Consider the following 16,247-nt stretch of genomic DNA (forward strand, 5'->3'; position numbering starts at 1 on the left):
TAGTATTATTAAGTATAGTCACCATGGTATTATGCGTTACATCCCAAGAACTTTTTTATCTTACTGGAAGTTTGTACCTTTTAACCACTTTCACCCTTTTCCACCAGCCCCTAAATCTTGCCTCTGTCAACCAAAAATTTGTTTATATGAGTTTGGTTTTTTTACATTCCACATATACATGAGATCACACAGTATTTGTCTTTCCCTGACTTATTTCACTTAGCATAGTGCCCTCAAGTTTTATCCATCTTGTCACAGATAGCAGTATTTCCTTCTTTTTTTTATAACTTAATAATTCCTATTGTACATATTTACTATATTTTCTCTATCCATTCATCCATCGATGAATGCTTAAGCTGTTTCCATGTCATAGCTATTGTTTTTTGTTGGTTTGTTGTTGTTGTTGTTGTTGTTGTTGTTGTTGTTGTTAGAACCATTTAATGTGGGCACTCCAGGCCTGGGCAGTGTGGGGGGTGCCCTGCAATTGGGCAGGCAGGCCAGGCAGGCAGCCCCAGGTGTTTGGGGCTGGCCTAGGCATGCCAAGGGGAGGACCCAGGTGGGCAGGTCCACTAGGGGACCTGTCAGCCAGACCTTGAGAAGGTATCTAAGCCAGCTGGTGAGTGCCCAGGCCAGAGCCTAATCCAGGGAGGCAGGGTTGGGGCTGGTTGGGGGCTCTCAGAGCCTAAGGACTGGCATCACTAGGGGCCTCCCCAGGCTTCTGCTGGAACTCAAGGTGTCTCTACCAGTTGGATTCAAGCAGCTTCTGGAGGCAGGCTTGGAGGTGGTCGTTCTTCTCCTCCAGGTGGTCCAGACAGGAGTTGATCTGGTCCAACATGGAGTTGATGGCAGCACCAAAGCTGACATCCTCACCTGCCTCCACTGGCATGCCCAAGTCCCCACTGGGGCCTGACATTGTGGGCTCACAGGGCCAGAGCCTCCTAACAATGAAATGCGGGACCCTGGTGCCCACAGCTGGTGTGGGGCAGAAGATGGAGGTGACAGCTCCATATCTTAGTTAACGTAAATAATGCTGCAATTAACATGGAGGTACAGATATCTTTTTGAGTTAATGTTTTTATTTTCTTTGGCTAAATCATCAGAAGTGGGATTGCTGGGTTGTATGATTGTTCTATTTTGAATTTTTTAAAAAAGAACCTCCATATCGTACCAAACTGGCACATAGTGGCTCTACTAGTTTACAGTTCCCCCAATAGTACACAAGAGTTCCCTTTTCTCTACATCCTTGCCAATGCTTATTATTTCCTTTTGCTAATAGCCCTTATAACTGGTGTGAGATGATACCTCACTGTGGTTTTGATTTGCATTTCCTTGATGATTAGTGATGTCGAGTACCTTTTCATGTATTTGTTGGACATCTGTGTGTCTTCTTTAGAAAAATATCTATTCAGATTTTCTGCCTATTTTTTAATCAGATTGTTTTAATAAGTCACATGAATTCTTTATATATTTTGGATATTAATCCCCTTATCAGATATATACTTTGTAAATATTTTTCCCCATTCAACAGGCTGCCTTTTCATTTTGTTGATGGTTACCTTTGCTGTGCAGAAGCTTTTTAGTTTGATGCAGTCCCACCTGCTTATTTTTGCTTTTCTTGCTTTTGGTGTCAAATCCAAAAAATCGTCAACACCAGCGCCAGGGGACTTACCACCTGTTTTATGGTTTCATGTCTTACATTGAAGTGTTTAATCCATTTGAGTTAGTTTTTGTAAATGGTTTAAGACAGTGGTCCAGTTTTCATTCTTTTGCATGTGACTGTCCAGTGTTCCTAACACCATTTATTGAAGTCTATCCTTTCCTAATTGTATGTTCTTGGCTCCTTTGTCATCAATTAATTGACCATAAATGTATGGATTTACTTCTGGTCTCTCTGTTCCATCGATCTCTGTGTGTGTTTCTATGCCAGGACCATACTGTTTTGATTACTATAGCTTTATAACATAGTTTGAAATCAGGGAACATGATGCCTCCATCTTTTTTTTTCCCCTCAAAATTGCTTTGGCTATTCACTATCTTTTGTGGTTCCATACAAACTTTGGGTTGTAAAAAATGCCATCGGAATTTTTAGTGGAATTACATTGAATCCGAAGTGCTTTGGGTAGTAATGGACATTTTAACATTATCAGTTCTTCCATCCATGAGCACAGAATGTCTTTTTAGTCTCTCTTACATTAATTTCTGCTTTTATCTTTGTTATTTCCTTCCTCCTACTAACTTTGGGCTTTGATCTTCTTTTTCTAGTTTCTTGACTTAGGCATTTATTGCTATGAACTTCCCTCTTAGAACTGCTTTTGCTGAATCCCATTTGATGTGTGCTGCATTTCTCTTTTCTTTTGCCTCAAGGTATTTTTTGATTTTGCTTTTGATTTCTTTATTGACCCACTGGTTGTTCAGTAGCATGCTTAGTCTCCAGATATTTGTGAACTTTTCCAGTTTTCTCCTAGTAATTGACTTCTAGTTTCATATCATCGTGGTCCGAAAAAGTGCCTAATGTGACTTCAGTCTTCTGAAATTTGTTAAGACTTGTTTTGTGGCCCGATATATGATCTACCTTGGAAACTGTTCCATGTGCACTTTAGAAGAATATGTATTATAGTGCTTTTGGATAGAATATTATTTATATATCTGTTAAGTTCATTTGGTTTAAAGTGTTGCTTAAGGCCAATGTTTCCTTATTGATTTTCTGTCTGGATGATCTATCCAGGAATGTAAGTAGTACATTAAAGTCCCCTACTATTATTGTATTGCTGTCTATTTCTCCCTCTAGTTCTGTTAATAATTGCTTTATATATTTAGGTGCTTCTATGTTGGATGCATAATTATTTATAAATGTTGTATCCTCTTGTTGGATTGACCCCTTTATCAATATGTAATGCCCTTCTTTATTATTAGTTTTTGTTTCAAAGTGTTTTGCCAGATATAAATATAGCTACCATCAGCTATTTCTTTTGGCTCCCATTTTCATGGAATATCTTTTTCCTTTACTTTCCTTTACTTTCAGTCTGTGTGTGGCCTGATTTCTAAAGTGGGTTTCTTGTGGGCAGAATATAGATGGGTTCTTTTTTTAATCAATTCATTCTTTGTCTTTTGAGTGGAGAATTTAGTGTACTTATATTTTAAGTAATTATTGATAGGTATATACCTATTGCCATTTTGTTAATCATTTTCCAGCTGTTTTGTAGTTCCCTTGTTTCTTTTTTCTTCTCCTGTTCTTCTCCTCTGTTATTTAATGACTTTCTTCAGCGGTATGCTAAGATTCATTTCTTATTATCTTTTGCATATCTACTATGGGCTTTTGCTTGGTGACTACCATGAAACTTATATAACTTATTTTTATAACTAATTTAAGTTGATAAAACCTGAAGTTTGAACATATTCTAATGCTCTGTATTTTTACTCTTTCACCCACATTTTATTTCTGATGTCACATTTTGCATCTTTTAATCTTGTGTAGCCCTTCACTAATTATTTTTTAAAAATTATGTTTATTTTTGAGAGAGAGAGCACAAGCAAGGGAAGGGCAGAGAGAGAGGGAGAAACAGAATCTGAAGCTGTCATCACAGAGCCCAAAGTGGGGCCTGAACTCACAAAATGTGAGATCATGACCTGAGCTGAAGTCAGCCACTTAACCAACTGAGACACCCAGGTGTTACTTTTACCTTTTTTTTTGTTTGTTTGTTTAACATTTATTTATTTTTGAGAGACATATTTTTGAGTATACACCCAGGTATTACTTTTACCTTTTTTTTTTGTTGTTTAACATTTATTTATTTTTGAGAGACAGAGAGCATGAGCAGGGGAGGGGCAGAGAGAGAGGGAGACACAGAATCTGAAGCAGGCTCCAGGTTCTCAGCTGCAAGCACAGAGCCTGACGTGGGGCTCGAACTCACGAATCGTGAGACCATGACCTAGGCCGAAGTCAGATGCTTACCAACTGAACCGCCCAGGTGCCCCTATTACTTTTACCTTTTAACTCCAGCTTTATAAATGATTAATATACTGTTTTTACTATATATTTTCCTTTACCAGTGAGAATTATTCTTTCATGTGTTTCCCTGTTATTAATTAGCATCATTTTGTTCCAGCTTAAAGAACACTTTCACATTTCTTGTAAGGCTGGTCTAATGGTGCTAGGCTCCTTTAGCTTACTGAGGTGTTGTCTTATTCTTTTGTTTGGAAAATATCCCTCTGTTTCTTTATTTTTCTTGGCTATCTGTATTGGTTTCTGTGTATTAGATGAAATATCCACATCTCCCAGTCTTAGAGGGTTGTCCTTATGTAGAAGATAAACCATATTTTTCAACTCTGCCCTAGCTCTTGGTTGACTCTTAAAACTTTCTGAGTGTACAAACAGCCTATTTAATTATTAATAGCTCCCAGTAGTTGAAAATGTATCAAGACCAGTCAATGTTCCAAAGTGGGGGGTAGGATTTCAGTCAGCACCTAGATTTAGGCTGACTGGAAGCCAGACCCTCAGGCAACAGCTGTTAAAGTATGCATATATATATATATATATATATATATATATATATAGTCCCTTGGGACCACAAAGGAGCCCTGCAGGTTCCCAGAGCCAGGTGATCAGGAGGAGCCCCTGGGAAGCAGTTGCAAAAAAGCTGGGCTTCAGGTAAGTGTCAAGCTTCTTTCTGGGAGGGACTGATGAGCTGTAGAGAGGCAGAGGAAGAATGCAGAGATGGTGTCCCCTGATCTGCATTCCCTGAGAGTGCCTATGTAGTCTCCAGGTGTGTTCCAATTTTGAAACCTTCCCCTAAGGCCAAAGTTCTAGGATTAGCAAGTAGACTTTTTCTCAGAAAAACTGGAGATGCGTTTCACTCTGCTCTCCATGCAGTGCCTTGGGAGTAGTAGCTTGCCAAGAACTGTGTCTCCAATTGTTACAGTCCTGGAGAACCCAGGAATACCAGACCCCTGGCCACCAGAGTCTGGTGATCAAGGTGTATCTCCTGGGCCGCAGCCACTGACAGCAGTGCACCAAATGCAAAATGTGTGATACTGGTGTTCTGGAGTGTGGCAGAGGGAGAGTGTGAAGATACCACGCACCATCCAAGGTCTTAAGAAAGGTTTACAGTTAGCCATTGGATGTGTTTTCAGTTAGAAGCTTGCCCATAAAACTGTAGCTGTGATGATAAACTAATTGGCCTCTTCCCAGAAATATTGAGCTCCTGGGTCTGCTTCTTCTTGTTGTGCCCTGGGGTGGTAGCTGCAGTCCTGCTGGACCCACAAGCATAAACCTCCCGGGGCCACCGAGGGCCAGGCAATATAAAAGTGTTCCTTGGCAATAGGTATAAAAATCAAGGCACCAGAGAATGGTATAAGTTCCTTTCTGTAAGATACTGGCAAGCTAGAGCCAGGCAGAGACCACAGAGATTGCATCCACCAGCCTCCTCTGTTCCCTTCACTCTGCTGGGAGAAGCTCTGGGTTTTGAGTTCCCTTTCAACTTTTGTTCACTATACCAGGGGTGGAGTTTATGATGAGATTGTGTCTCAGACTTTCCTGCCTTCTCTGATGTGGTTTCTCCCTTGTTTGCTCGGTGTGAATGGGTTGCACCACCAGTTTCTGGGTCTTTTTTCTTACTCTTTTTAAGTTTATTTATTTTTGAGAGAGGGAGATCATATGCGAGCAAGGGAGGGGCAGAGAGAGAGGGAGAGAGAATCCTAAGCAAGCTCCACACTGGCAGCACAGCCCAACGTGGGGCTCATTGTCATAAATTGTAAGATCATGACCTGAGCCAAAATCAAGGGTCAGACACTTAACAGACTGAGCCACCCAGGCGCCCCTGTTTGTTTGTTTTATTTTAATAAGGGGAAATTGTTCCATATAAAGCTATAGATGCAGTATGTCCATGTAAGGATGTGAGTGCAGGATCTTCCTATTGACATCTTGAACCAGACTCCCATACTATTTTGATTATTATAACTTTGTAATATAATTTGAAATTAGTATGATGCCTCAGCTTTTTTTTTCTCTCAGGATTTCTTTGGCTGTTCTTTGGCTATGGTCTTTGTAGTACCACACAAATTTTAGGCTTGTTTTTTTTATATTTCTGTAAAACATGCCATTAGAGTCTTATTAGGGATTGTACTAAATCTGTAGATGACTTTGGATAATATAGACATTGCAACATTAATTCTTCCAATCCATAAACCATCTTTCCATTTATGTCTTCTTCAATTTCTTTCATCAATGTCTGATAGTTTTAAGTGTACAGACCTTTTACCTTTTTGGCTAAATTTATTCCTAAGTATATTATTGTTTTTGATGCTATTGTTAATAGGATTATTTCATTTATTTTTCAGATAATTTGTTGTTAGTGTATAGAAATGGTGTTGATTTTCACATGTTGATTTTTTATTCTATAACTTTACTGAATTCATTGATCAGTTATTTTTATGGAGTCATTAGGATTTTCTATATATTAGATTATGTCATCTGCAAACAGAGACAATTTTACTTCTTCATTTTTGATATTTGATGCCTTTTATACCTTTTTTTATTGCCTGACTACTCTGGCTAGGACTTCTAATACTATGTTGAATAGTAGCGGTGAGAGTTGGCACCCATGTCTTATTCATGATCTTAGAGGAAAAGCTTTCAACTTCTCACCATTGAGTATGATGTTAGCTCTAGGCTTGTCCTTTATGTTGAGATACGTTCCTTCTAGATTCAATTTGTTGAGAGGTTTTTTTGTATCATGAATGGATGTTGAATTTTTGTCACATGCTTTTTCTGCATCTATTGAAACGATCATATAATTTTTATCTTTTATTGTATTGATGTGATGTATAACTTTATCAATTTGCATATGTTGAACCATCCTTGCATTCCAGAAATTAATTCCACTTGATCATGGTATATGATCCTTTTAATGTGATGATTGATATTTGAAAGTTTATCAAACCTCACGTTCCTGGTACAAATCTCACTTGGATGTAATGTATCTTTTTCATATGTTGCTGGATTCTATTTTCTAATATTATTAATGATTTTTGCTTCTCTGTGCACAAGGATTATTGGTCTATAGGGTTTTGTTTTGTTGTAATGTGTTTGCTTCCTGTTTTTGATTAATTGGTTATTTTTTATTCCAATTTCATCTCCACTTTTGACTTGCTAGTTACACATTTTGTTTTAATTTTAGTTTTTCTAGTTGGAAGGTGCATATTTAACTTATGACCTTGTACTTCAAATAATACTGTAATACTTCAGGTAAAATGTAAGAACTTACCATTGTTTCTTCCATTTCTCTCATCCTGTCCCATCTCTTGTACTTTTGTCATACATTTACTTTATTTATGTCATAAACTACATCCATTCATTAATTTTTCCCTTTAAGCAATTTTCTCTTAGATAATTTAAAAATACAAAGTTTATTTCCCACATACATATTATTTCTGGCATTGCTCATTTTAGGGGGTAAGATACATGGTTTGATCAGGAATCAATCATTCATTTGAAGAACTTCCTTTGGTATTTCTTGGAATAGAAATCTGATGACAGCAAGCTTTTTTTCTATCTAAAAATATTTTATCTTAATTTTTACTATAAAATTTAGTGTATGTCAAGAACTTAGAATATGAAATAATAATGTAAGATATCTCAATGCTTTTTATATTGATTATAAAAATCATTTTTGAAATCATGTTTGGATACAGTGGATTAAATAAACTTTGCAATAATTTTTCTTTTTATTTAAAAAAATTTTTTTAATGTTTCTTTTTGAGAGAGAGAGAGAGAGAGAGAGAGGCAGAGAGAGAGAGGGAGACACAGAATCCAAAGCAGGCTCCAGGCTCTGAGCTGTCAGCCCAGAGCCTGATGTGGGGCTCGAACCCACAAGCTGTGAGATCATAACCTGAGCCAAAGCTGGACATTTAACCAACTGAGCCACCCAGGCTCCCCATATATTATTTTAAGCCCCCTTAAAAGGTGTGGCTACTAGAAAGCTCAAAAGTATGTATGTGGCTCACATTTTTGGCTAATATTACATTCCTTTTGGACAGCACTGATCTCTCTAAACAGGCTTTTAAATTTTTTTTTTTTTTTTTCAACGTTTATTTATTTTTGGGACAGAGAGAGACAGAGCATGAACAGGGGAGGGGCAGAGAGAGAGGGAGACACAGAATCGGAAACAAGGCTCCAGGCTCTGAGCGGTCAGCACAGAGCCCGATGTGGGGCTCGAACTCACGGCTCACGGACCGCGAGATCGTGACCTGGCTGAAGTCGGACGCTTAACCGACTGCGCCACCCAGGCTCCCCATATATTATTTTAAGCCCCCTTAAAAGGTGTGGCTACTAGAAAGCTCAAAAGTATGTATGTGGCTCACATTTTTGGCTAATATTACATTCCTTTTGGACAGCACTGATCTCTCTAAACAGGCTTTTAAACATATAAATGCATGCCTGATAGTTGCTTAAAACTCTCCAGTGACTTCTCATTGTGCTACAGATTCTTACCAGAGCCTACATCAGAATCCAACCTTTGCCACACCACCCACCTTCATCTCTGTTAATTCTTCTCCTGGCTAAATGTGCTTCAAGCTTCAGGCTCCTTCCTGGTACTTCTTTAGGGCAGTTACCAGTTCTGTAACTTCTGGCTCCTGCATCCCTTCATCCCTTTCATCCTCACATACCAGAGTAAATGTTAGGTCCTTGGAGACCTTTCCTTGAACTAGTCTGACCTAAAGTAACCCTTCATCCATGACCTTTTCCAAGCATGCTCTATCACATCGTTCTACTGATTTCTTTTACAGAACATACAGGATATAAAGTTACTTTGTTTTGTTTCTTTATTTACTCACTGTCTCATCCCAATAAACTGTAAGCTCCAAGTTGAGAGGCACCTGGAACCTCCTAACACCCTATCCCTAGTACACATTAATGAATAATGAATGGCTGAAGACAAATGAAACAAATGTCTGAACAAATGTAAACTTCTGAATTAGCTAAGGAAAAGTATATTCTTGATTTTCTTAAAATATAAGCCAAATAACTTTCATGGTATGGTTAGCTGACTCCCTCGTAACATATCAGAATATATGAGAACAGGATTTCTGATTTTCTGTTGTGCTTTTCTTTATGGGAATAAGAAGAAGCTCTAATTCTCTCTCTCTCTCTCTTTTTTTTTTTTTTAACTGAGGATACTGAAGCGTAGAGATAGAAAGTGTCAGCTTTGTGGCCAGAATGTGAGGTCATGACTCCTGATATTGTTATCATCACCATTAAAGACAGAATAGACATACCGTGTAACTACATATCTCTTCTCTATTTCTATAGTCCCCTCTAATTAATACTCAACAGACATCTTTGTCCACAACTAAACATTTATAGTAAAAACTAAACAAAGGATATCTATTCACTAATTTACTCCTTTAATATTTGTGGGAAGTTCTCTGAGAAGGATGATCTTGCAAAGAGGTGGCATAGAATTCAGAAAATGTCAAATAACTTCAGAGATTGACTTTTCCTTAATGGGTCATAATTGTTCCTAATAGGCACCTCAATCAGGTGATGGCTACGGCAAGCCAATTAAACTTAATTTTCAATTATAATTCATTATTAACTGCACAGAAAAAAAATACTGCATTTTTGAAAATTCAACCTTATTGATCAAAATTGGCTACTTTTCCTCAATAATCAGATTTTATGAAGTCTATACTTGTTTTCTTTTATATAAGCAAATGTGAGATATATTAGTTGTTTTTTTTTTTTTTGAGAAACTCAACCTGAAAGTGGAAATTGCTCATGTATTTTATAGTTTATTTTCAATTATATTTCTATCACTTGTTTCATGTTCTTATTTAAAATCTGATGCTTATAATATAGGTGCATTTGTGAATTGATTATACTTTGAAAATATGTTGGAATGCCTCAAAGAGTTGTAAGATTTATTAGGAATGAGGGAGTTATTAGCTAGGAACACTTTATTGTATAACCTCATTTAATGCTCACAGACAACTCATGGGTTGTAAGGACCCTACTTTACTGCTGAGAAAACTGCATTAAAGAAATAAACTTGTCTTAGACCTTACAGCAAATAAATGACAGTGCTTCATTCAGCCCTAAGGCAGTTTATCATCAAAGATCTTTTCACTCCATGCCATCCCCACCACTAGGCTCCCTTACACCGTATCGACTCTGAAAGATTTTTGGTCATGTCCACAGAAATCTATGCTTCACATCACAGCCCAGTACATACATGCATACATCTACATAACAGAAACAAACCATTTTTACCTTGACAATATGATGTACTGTGATACTTTCTATTATACTTTTAAAAATGGCTAGTTGTGGGGCGCCTGGGCGGCTCAGTCGGCTGAGCATCCGACGACTTTGGTTCAGGTCATGATCTCGTAACTTGTGAGTTCGAGCCCCGTGTCGGGCTCTGTGCTGACAGCTCAGAGCCTGGAGCATGTTTCGATTCTGTGTCTCCCTCTCTCTGCTCCTCTCTGACTCGTGCCATGTCTGTCTCTCAAAAATAAACATTAAAAAAAATATTTTTTAAATGGCTAGTTGTGACTCACTAAATTGAGATAAAGATCCATTAGTGGATCTCTATCTGTATTTTGAGCCCCTGATGTAAATGCCCTCTTTAGACATCTTGCAGTCTGCCATCCAATTATAAAAAGTGTACATGTTGAGTTTTACTGACAAAGCTGCAAGATCAGGTACTATAAGTCATCTTAATAATGTATTTCAAATTTGCTTTTGTTTTCTCTGGTGCTTGACTATAATGGGATCTTTATCTTCAGAAAAGCAGCTAATATAAAACATGGTGCCTAATCACAATGCCTAAGAATTCCAAATGGATATAATCTGAGCAGGTTTAAGCAGGAGGAAACACATCAGAGCCACCTAAATCTGGTTTCTGATTTTGAGATTATTTAGTGGCTTTGTGAAAACACTTGAGAGAAGTAGCAAATGCCACCAGGGCACCAAGAATTTGAGTCCAACTCAAAGGAGTTATTGTGTTGAAGACTAAGCCTTTCCCCTGGCCTCTTTCTTCCACCCACACTCTGTCCCTTGTCCTCCCCGGTCCCCCCATCCCAACTTCAGTGCACACTTTGCTGTGCATAAGGGCCCAGCTCTATACCCCTGGGATTCGCCTTGCCAAGATGAAGCTCAGGTAGAAGGCTGACACATGTTGGAATCGAGTTCTTCCCTGCTAGAAAGATCTCTAATTCATCCCTTGTGGAGTAATCTTAATCACACTTTAAGTTCCTTGCAGACATTTTTGTAGAGTTTAATATAGTATCAATGTACATGTGTATACTTCAATGTAAATAACTATTCTGGCCAAGAGAGGGCTTACAATACTCTTAGACAACTATTAATTTTTGGTATAAAAATCATACCTTTTGGGGGGTATTTATGAGAGAAAAAGATGTTCAGTGAACACCTTATTCTTAGAGCTCCACTTAAATGTTTTATTTTTATTTAACACTTTCTGACAAGAGTGGGCCTTTCTGTGAACAGCTACTGAAAAGCCAGTGTGGAGAACACATTCGGTAAGTGAACACAAAGAGCTATATAGATAGAAACTCTACTGCAAAAGCATTTCACCAATTCAGTATTTTATTGGTGTCAAAGCATTTTAACTCTGAATTGTATATGTAATTTCATTAGTAATTTTCAAAGAAACGCTTCCAGAAAATATTGTCAACTTTATCAGTTGTGCTACTAGAATTAAATAGAAGAGGGAGTTAACTCTAAATTAATTTATTGAAGCATTTTCAGTTATATCCACTTAGGTACAAAACTTTTGTAAGAAAGATAACACTTTTATTGCATTATATAATTTCATATTTTGCAGGAGTCATAATGCAAACTTATATGCATAAATATACATAATGCAACCAATCAGCAATTTAACCATGAAAAGATTTAAAATGTAAAACTAGAATTTAACAGGCAAAATACTTAATATGGCTTTTAATGGAAATTAACTGTTTAGAAATGGTTTGTTATTGCCCCTTTCTAGTCAACATAAAATTATGATTGCTATTTAAAAGCCAATGTTGTACATTTTGTAACGTGTATGCAATATGGTTCATGGACTTTTTAAAATATACATATATACATATATATAGATATACAGTACACTGACAGTTCTAATACCCCTGAACATGTTGATTAAAACTATTACAATATTTCTATTATAAAACTACTTGAAAAGTTGGCATCACTTCCTGGTATTGAAGTTCAATCCTACAGAATTGGAAAAAAAAAAAAAAGTGACAAAATGTTGGTTATAAATACATTCTTTACAAAAGAATTGAATAGTGGTCCCGCACTCATACTTTATATTACAGTGAAAACATTTCCTCCATTTAAAGGTATTTACATCTTGTTGTCCTTGGTTTCTGTGTGAAATATACACAAGTTAAGAATGAGACAATTGTAGGCAGGCCTATTGGTTAGGTTTTTCTACTTGTTCATTTTGGTGGAAGTTCCAAATCTCTTCTTTTGTGTTGTTGTTTATTTCTATTTGCCTTGTATTACTGCTGCTGCTGCTTCTTTTGGTGTTCTGGGAACACTGGGTGACTTTACTTCGAGGAACAGGAAGGAAAGATTTAACTCTTGAAACACCCAACTCAATCTTTGATTGACTGTTGCTGCATTCCGTAGTTTCATGGCTGCTGAGAGGACTGACCTCCTGTAAGACAAGAGAAACAGAACAAGTTTGTCACATTTCTGACATGGTTACCAACTGCTAACAGTGGTCCTCACTCTTCCTCCTCCGTGTGTCTGTGCAAGTATGTAGGAGTTTCCCCCTAAATATGGTTCTCTTGAAAAACCAAATAGCAGACTGAGTGACTAACTTCCTAAAGACCCACCGCCTGATTTTCCTTCAGGCCCTTCGTGTGTCAAGACTCCGTGAATCACGAGTCTGGGATCTCCTCACCAATGGGAGCTTCTTGAAGTCCTGGCCCCAAAGGAATCATCAAATTGGAGTGGTCAAAGCAACTATTTGTAGGCAGCTCTACAAAAATCAACTATATCAACCTTGGGTAAGTCCCCTAACTTTTCTGCTTTCCTGTAAACTAAAAAGTAAATGCTCAAAAAACTGCATTAATAGTTTAACTACAAAGCATAGGCACTATTCTAGGTGCTTGTCCTAAAGCAGAGAGCATAGTGGTTTAAGCCTAGTGGAAGAACGGGACAGGTAAAATGATTTGCCCCCAGTCTCAGTGATTAAGAACAAGATGTCAGGCTCCCAACTCTCACTCAAGGTGTTTTCCCCTAGAGTGTCTAAAATTCCACAACCAATGAACATGGAGCCCCCTAAGGGAGTTCCTAAGGCATTTTCAAATGCCTCTCAAGCAGTTGACATTGATTACTTTCTCTCTTTTAATGCAGCCAAATAATAATGTAGCCATTAAAAGACTTAAAATGTAAAACTAGAATGTAACAGGCAAAATACTTAATGTGGCTTCTAAAGGAAAACTGTGTGGCCTTAGCTGGCAGTTGAATTCTCTTGGGAATCTTTGTAAATCTGTAAAATGGGACTTAGCCATGGGCCTAGTAAAGACCAATCCCAATTTGTGATTTGATCTGAAGAAATAGCATGTTGTAATAAAGGTAACAGCTGGTTGGTAGAGTCTCTGAGTGAGGGGAAGGAAACCTGTAAATAATTTTGCCTTGATTAGTGCCAGGTCCCAGAGAGAGGAAAGGTGATATGTGGTGTTCTTTGCTCCTCTGTGCAGTCATCTGCATCATGATGGCAAGGAGGCTGGGGGGCAGGGGGAATGGTGTGTGTGCGTCTCTGTGGTCTGAGATGGGAAATGCTAATGTGAAATGAAGTAACAAGAAGCCTCCACCACAGTTAACCATGTGCTTGGAGTGTTAAGGTGTGAGGATGGAACAGGTGTGTTAGTGAGGACCACAGACCTTCAAGGCTGGGAGTGTGAGAACAGGGCAAGTGACTGATATACACCGTGATGTTCCTGACACCCTGGCCACTAAGCACAGGTTTTGAGGTGTTTTCCCTAAAGCTAAGAGGTACAAGAGCCTGGGACTGGGAGAGTTCAGGGTGTTTAGTGCTTTCTGGGCTAAGACTCCAAAGTTCTGTTAACCATATTAAGTTTACTGATGCTCAACATTGGTATTAGGCTCAAAAAAAGACCCTGTGAGTTTGTACAGAAAGGTGCTGCATATAAAGTTTCATTTTTTTAAAAAAATATTATTAAATCAGAGTAATTCATATTGACTAGCTGCTGCCAGCTAGGAGAGTACTAGTAATCCCTGCTTCCCTAGCTGGGGAAGCTGGGGAAGAGAAAGTAAAGGAAAACAGTGTCTTCCACTAGAGATCCATCTTTTTTTTTTTTTTTTTTTTTTTAATATTTGGTGTATTTTTGAGAGAGAGAGGGAGACACAGATCCGAAGCAGGCTCTGAGCTGTCACCAGAGAGACCGATGTGGGGCTTGAACTCACAAACCATGAGATCATGACATGAGCTGAAGTCGGACACTTAACTGACTGAGCCACCCAGGCGCCCCTATTGGAGATGGATCTTTAAGGATGTATAGGGCTGTGAAAGGTGAAGAGGAGACATACGGTGAAGACAGGAAGGTGTAGAGTGTGGGACAGAAATGGTGGATTACATGTAAAAGTAAGTTACATAAAGATACATTTAGAAACAAGAAGTGGGGTGGGCAAGAAAGAGGACCACAGACCAAAGCTGTCTTAGACCAGTGGGTCTAAGCACTGGCTGCAATTCAAAAACCCCAAAGTCCAGGTTGCACCTCACACCGATTACATCAGGACCTCTGGGGAATGTGATGTGGGCCCTGGGGGGTTTAAAAAGAAATCATCAAGTGGATTTCATTACGCAAAGATGAGAACTTTTGTTTGTGTGAGATTAATTTGATTTTCAGGAGAAGACAATATATTAGTGTCTGTTCTTCCTATCAGTGATTTAAATATATGTATTTGTTTTTATTAATCCCACTACATTCCCTTACTGTTGGAGCAGTAAGGAGTTCTGTTATGGCAAATGATGATTGTTGAAAGTGATTTCAACTAACCCAGAGAGCTCTTCCTTTAAGAATTACTTCCTGATAACAGAAGAAACTGGGCATCTAACCAAGAAATGCTAGCTGAGTTCATCAGAAATCCAGAAAAGCAATGAGCCTGCCAAGCTTTCAGAAAGCTGTCAAATGTGTTACTTTGCCCTCTGCTGGCAGGTTCTGAGAAAAACACCTCCTAGCCATGGCAGACCAGGCCCTTCCCATCTGTTCATTAGGCAGTTGTCCTAATACCCACCTCAAATCACATATTCAAACAACCCCATGGTTCTTTTATAAGAGCCCAGAAGGTATAAAAGGAAACTTATTCTTTTAAAAAAAATCTGCCCTGAGCATATCCTTCTTTCAGTACTAGTTTTTGTGGACAGTACCTTACTGTAGCAACCAGTCAGTCCTGTGACAGAGAAATAGGGGTACAAAACCTGGTCTCCAATCATTAAACAGTCGCAGCTGGTTACTACCAGCCAATATTTTTACAGAGGAAAGTGACTTCACCCTGTGGAGAAATAATGGTTCACTGTTCTTCCTCACAGACTTCATGGCCTTTCCATGGACTGTTCCACAAGGAACCTTATAAAGAGTGGTCCCAAGAGGCCCAAGAAATGTGCTTTGAACCAAAAGCTGAAGGACGGCTCCTGAACAAAATACCTTCCAGCCTAAATTCGCAACAGAGACTCCAAGTCACCTCCTTAGGGCAATGTCCCTTACGTGCTCTCCAAATTATGCTTTTGCTGGGCTTTCGAAACTGTTCCCTATTGGGGAGGAGAGGCAGACATTATGATAGGAGTGAGACAGAAGGTCATGCTTTTCCTTTATAGATCATCATGTTATATATTTTTTACTTAGGACCTCAGCCTTGCCAATACCTCCCACCTTCTTCCCCCAAAACACACAGCTCCCATATAACTAATTGGGACTGAGACCTAATAGAACAGTGGGAGAGCAGGGGCTGTGGTGAGCAGATAAGGATTAATAATTCAATACTCTCAGCATGCTTACTTTATAATCCTGTACTGTGCAAACCCCCCACAGGTCTTGGTAAGCCACCCTGGGAACGGATGGGAACAGGATGTGAACCACACTCGACATGGCTTGGTGAACAAACCAACTATTACTCAATGCCTCTGTGAAACCTACATCCTCACAGAGTAACTACTGGGTAAGAAGTAGTTTTATTGTTTCTGTTC

At 38.6% G+C, this 16,247-nt stretch overlaps 1 protein-coding gene and 1 pseudogene across 6 annotated transcripts in view; both read right to left on the minus strand.

The window, feature by feature from the left end:
- Window positions 1-682: 682 nt before the first annotated feature.
- Window positions 683-913, minus strand: LOC123607673 (annotated as a pseudogene).
- A 10,677-nt stretch (window positions 914-11,590) lies between these two features.
- The window catches only part of CTTNBP2 (cortactin binding protein 2), a 166,926-nt gene continuing 162,269 nt past the window's right edge, over window positions 11,591-16,247 (minus strand). For all 6 annotated transcript variants that reach the window (XM_045495409.1, XM_045495410.1, XM_045495407.1 and 3 more), the window contains one exon: window positions 11,591-12,689. In XM_045495409.1, coding sequence (XP_045351365.1) covers window positions 12,444-12,689 — 246 coding nt within the window. In that variant the 3' untranslated portion in view covers window positions 11,591-12,443. The remainder of the gene's footprint in view (window positions 12,690-16,247) is intronic.

This window comes from Leopardus geoffroyi, chromosome A2, assembly GCF_018350155.1.
Source record: "Leopardus geoffroyi isolate Oge1 chromosome A2, O.geoffroyi_Oge1_pat1.0, whole genome shotgun sequence".
Classification (NCBI taxonomy): Eukaryota; Metazoa; Chordata; class Mammalia; order Carnivora; family Felidae; genus Leopardus; species Leopardus geoffroyi.